At 41.6% G+C, this 5,097-nt stretch overlaps 1 protein-coding gene across 1 annotated transcript in view; it reads right to left on the bottom strand.

Moving 5' to 3' along the window:
- Positions 1 to 4,184: 4,184 nt before the first annotated feature.
- Positions 4,185 to 5,097, bottom strand: part of LOC102045216 (stromelysin-1-like) — a 6,426-nt gene continuing 5,513 nt past the window's right edge. Inside the window, exons 9-10 of the mRNA XM_005417717.2 lie at positions 4,659 to 4,762; positions 4,185 to 4,468 (exon numbers count right to left, since the gene is read on the bottom strand). Of these exons, the coding sequence (XP_005417774.1) occupies positions 4,368 to 4,468; positions 4,659 to 4,762 (205 nt within the window). The 3' untranslated portion in view covers positions 4,185 to 4,367. The remainder of the gene's footprint in view (positions 4,469 to 4,658; positions 4,763 to 5,097) is intronic.

The raw sequence follows: 5,097 nt of genomic DNA, 5'->3' as shown, positions 1-5,097 counted from the left end.
CTGCTGAAGAGCACTGTGTTGGTACCAGAACGATCCCCAGAGCACTGCATGCCTTTTGCCAGGTCTGGGTAGCTGAACCAGCAAGGCAAGGCTGGTGGGACTCCACAAGGGTTATCTGGTCACTGAGGACTGAATTCCTACCCTAAGAGCAGACATCTACCTGAGGCATTTCCATTAGGGAGAGAACCCCGCCCTAGTCCTGGAAGGAGATGGACAGGCTCAGGGAATGACCCAGAAATGGACCAGCTGAGTCAAGGGGAAAAAAATCCCCTGAGGGAGCTTCTGGTAATGACTCCACTCACAGAGTTTTGTGAGGTGTACCAGAGTGGGTGAGATAATCCTAAAACTGGTGCAGAGTTCTCCTGTGCAGTTTACACATTGACAGTACTTCTCTGGAGAAATAGCTTCTGGAACTTACAGCCCCCTACAGCCTTCCAACTCTTTTTTCTCCTCCCTCACTCTCTCCATGTGTACTAGAAGGAAGAAGTAACTTTCCAGCCTGTAGGAATTAAATTTTCATCACTCATCTTTCTCTCTAATGAAAGGGCTACTAAAAGGCATCAAAACCTTCTAGGAAGGTATGAATGAAATTTATATAGTTTTCTGATTATCAGCTTTCTCAAGTACATACTTTTGCTACTCTGTCAACCTCTTTCTCACTTTTCTTGGTACTATTTCCCATTTCTCTCAAGAGATCAACCACCTAGAATATTCTGTATAAAGAAAATCCCATAAGCACAAATACCTTCTTTGATGTTTGTCACCTCTTTGAGGTGACTTTACCTGGAGGTAGCACAGTATATAATGTCAGTCTCTGGTTTTGGTTTAAAGAACTCAGTGTGAAAACTACTGTTCTCTCCTTTTTACAACCTGCAAAATTGTTTGGGTGAGCTCCTAGGACTGCCCTTCCTCTTCAGGACTTAATCTTCTTTCTTGGATGCATTCCCATAGCCCCACCCTAAGACATATAACACAAGACATATAACAGGTAACACAATATGTTTATTGTTATTATTATTAACCTTAAAACAAAAGTTTTTGCTAATTCAGTTTATATATTTTAAAACTAATGAATAATGTAGTATTGAGAAAAAAGCATCTTATAGAGCCTCAATAGGATGAAACTAAGTTGAGTTGTTGTGCAAAGCTAAGGGCTTAATTACTCAAAGCTTGAAATGGCTCCTCTCTGCTGCCTTATGTACCCTCAGTGTCCTGCCAGGCTGAACTCTGGTAGCAGTGCAGGACCCCATGCCAAACCCTGGGAGAGCAGGTCTGTGCAGGGGAAACTTCTGAGCTGTAAAACTGCAACTTCAGCCTGCGCTGCCACCAGCATTGCTTAATTCAGTGCCTTTGGCACCTCCTTCCTGGCTGTGCTGCAAACCCTCAGACCTGGCAGCACAAACCTAGCCTCAAAAATATCTTATTGCTGACAAACTGTGACCTACCTCTGGCTTTTATATAACAGCTGTGGGTCTCCAGCGTGGCAATGCTGATTCCCTGGCAGCATTCATTGTTCCAGTTCCAGTCAACTTGCACATGGGTCACCCTTGCTCTCTGTCAGTGAAGTCATTAAGGGATTTTTGAGATTTCATGTGCAAGTGGTTTGGTCTAGGTCAACTGTTGTTGCAATCAAGAATTTTAGATGTAACAGGTTATATTTTGTGACTCTAATTTGCGTGCCTGCTCTTGGATTCCAAGGAAAGTTCCTATTCATACAGGACAAGTACTTGAAATTACGTTTGTGGACAAATTTCACCCAACAGCTGGCACTCAAGAGGTCTTTAATTCCAGCAATAATTTATGACTTATAACGAAATCATGGTTACAAGAAATGTTCTCTTGTTCACTGAGTATAGACAGCTCCAGCACTCCTGCTTCTGATGTTTCCAACATCATCTCAGCTACATTTTCCATTTACCAGGAATTTAATTGCTTTTCCCAAACTGAAAGTAATGCTGTTTCATTTCAAAATTTAAGACATTAACAAAGCAAAAATACAGACAGAAATTACATGATTAACACATCTCACTAGTCCCCTTGTCTACATGAAATCCACGGCATGTTGTCATCTGTTTCTGCTCCAGGCTACATTTTTCTTCACAGCTAAGTAAATATCACTCATTTTTCAGATATTGTGAGTTTAAGGTTCTTAATACTTAAAGGTGGAGGGAGTATTTTAATTTTGCTGTTTCCTGGATGTCATAACTAAAAAAGTATTACTAACCTTATGCAGGAGAAATACTTTAATCTAATGTGAGTCAGTGCAAACACCAACAGTGTTCTACTTCTCTGTTGCTGAAATGTTTCTTTTGGTTCTTCCCTAACCACTTTCAAGTGTCAGACAGCAACCAGAACCTAAAGGCCTGATTTCTGAAGGTAGCCTTCACATACAAGAAGGCATTTATTTAGGATATCAAAGTATGTAGACATTTTTAAAAACAAAGGGAATTAACCCCTTAGTTATGCACAAACATATTCACAAGCACCCTGCCTAAGCCTGGAGGCATTTAAAGTCCTTGGACTGAAGTTTGTTTGGGATCGGCTATGTACAGAGCAAGAGCTGTTGAGAAAGACACTGGGAGATGTTGGGGCAACACCAGTTTTCCTGTGTGTCTGCCCTGCCTGGACTGCCCTTGTGGCAATGCTGAGCTCTTGTGTCCCTGCTTGACACAACTGTAGGGACTGTAGTTAAAAGTTGTTAAAAGCAACTTTTAAGACATGGTCTGATTTGTAAAGTAGGTTTTTTAAACCTGGCTTTAGAGGTACTTAGAGCATATCTAGCATGGCACAAAACATGCATGGGGAGAACATGCCAGAGATGAGATATTCCAAGATCACAAAATTATAGAATTTTTGGGTAGAAGGGACTTTAAAGATAATCTTGTTCCAGCCCACCTGTGACAGGCTGGGACACCTTCCACTAGACCAGGTTGCTCAAAGGCCCCTCCAACCTAGCATCATCTCTGGGCCTTTCTTTGATCTTGTCTGTGAGCACTGTGAGCCTGTGGGTGAACTGGGACACACATGGCTTCCTCTGGCCCACATGGATGGGGGGACAGGTAGTAGTATGTCTTTGATCAGATGTCTGAGGCAACTGCCCTGTACAGAAGAACAGGAGCAGGAAATTTTACCTCTGCCTAATGGGGTTTGAGCTGTGAATAATTGGAATACTGTCCTTGTCAGCCATTCCCAGCCTCTCTTTCTGCCTTTGCCAATTTTGTAGGAGAAAGGTTTATAGCCAGTTGACTTCCTTGCACAATCACATCATCACATCAGTGTTGTAAGAGATGGGATCAAATCCCTTCAAAGAGAGGATGGACTACAGCCAAGCTCTCTTAAAGCCCAAGGGGTGTTTAAAATCACTGAGCTATTGCCCTGTGAGCAAGATCCAAACAAGGAGGAAGCAGGTGTGTTTCACCCCTCATCCTCTCGAGGATTCATCTGTGGTAGTTACATAAAAATCCTTAGATTTTTTTTTCTTATTATTTTGGCTTGCATGCTCTGGAAAACGGTTCTTGTTTCTGGTTTGTTGTTAAGCATTGTGAGGTGGACTGCCAGCCCTGACTCCATTTCCATGGCACGTGGTTACAGCTCAGGAGGGATAATCCACTGACTCCCTGTGACCCTGTGATCATATTTCCATCCCTTCCTGCCCTACCTGCATGCTACTTCCATCCCCAAGCGGGACACTTAGCCTTCTCTCCGGTTGCTCATGTCCTGCTGTACCAATGACTGTCCATTAAAACCACCCTCAGTGGCACTGGTGCACTGGTCCTGTCAGCCACTGCCATGTTCCCATCTGCCTGTCCCCACGCCAGCCTCTGTCCCTGTGCCAGGGGTCATGGCATGCATGGACTCCAGTCTCTCCCTTCAAACACTCTGGTGTAGGATCTCCTCTTGCCTTTTATGCCTCCCCCACATTGCTCCTGAGCACCTTGTTTCCCTCCTTTGTCACCTGGGTAATTTCTAACTGCATGCCAGAACTGCCCTTCCACTTCTCTTTAACTTTCCCCCCACAGGCACTGAGCCCTGCTGAAAATGCTGATGGATCCTGGTGCCATTCAGCTTGTGTGTGGCTGTAGCAGATGCCTTGTCTCCAGTGGACTGAATCAGAGCACAAGAACTGCTGAACTCAAGCAAAATACTTTATTACTCAAAAACAACTTGATTAATAAATAGTTGGAGAACAAAAATAAATTAAAACTGTACATTAAGTTTTACATTTTAAAGGTTTTAAATTAGAATTGCCAAAGGCCATCATTTCAGACTCAGGTGCACAGGAACAGGTGAATAACACTGTTTAAAATCAAGAAATATGAAAAACTCTTTCTGGTACAAATATACTCCTGTACCATCACTTAATATTTCTAGCAATTAAACCAGCTGTTGCTCTTCATTATACGGATGAGTTTCTTCCTCTTGATGTCAACCTCATACTGGTTCGATCCATGGAAAAAGTAGAAATATCCTAGAATTGGAGGGAAAAAATATGGAAAAATCAATAGTTCAATTTTGTATACCTATTGTTACATGCTCACTATTTCCTTGGGTGACTTAAAAAATCAAACCAAAAATTTAATATATGTATTGAAACGTTTTTTTTTTGCCTTTGGCAGGTGGTCTTTGGGGTTTTTAAAATTACATTTTAATTTATTTACCATTTTTCTGAAGGGCAGCATCAATTGGATGGCCGATCCCTTGGAAGTCAGCAGCTATTTTTCTTGGATAGCCTCTTTCCATTGATTGATTATTTTCATTGAAACTAAATAAAGAAATTGCATGGAAACAGAAAATAAGCATGTGACATTCAAAGTTGAAACCAGATGGATTTTTTACAAAATATGCCTACTCTCAGCTGAAAATCCAGCACCTGCAATCTGTGACCTCATAGAGCTGTATAAATCCTGGCTGTGTGAAAATTTACATCTTTAGTACCCTAGGTAAATCTGTTTTCAGAATATCAGATTAGAACATTTATTTTCATTCCCTAAGACTGAAAATAAGGCTGAATGGGGCTTATACTGAGTAGTAATCTTAAATAATTAATCAGACAGGATTATTTTAATTTTACAGCACACAATCTATGAAGTGACCCCA

The sequence above is a fragment of the Geospiza fortis genome, unplaced genomic scaffold (assembly GCF_000277835.1).
Source record: "Geospiza fortis unplaced genomic scaffold, GeoFor_1.0 scaffold16, whole genome shotgun sequence".
Lineage (NCBI taxonomy): Eukaryota > Metazoa > Chordata > Aves > Passeriformes > Thraupidae > Geospiza > Geospiza fortis.
Note: the sequence above shows the minus strand (reverse complement) of the source record. Positions and strands in the feature narration are given on the sequence as shown.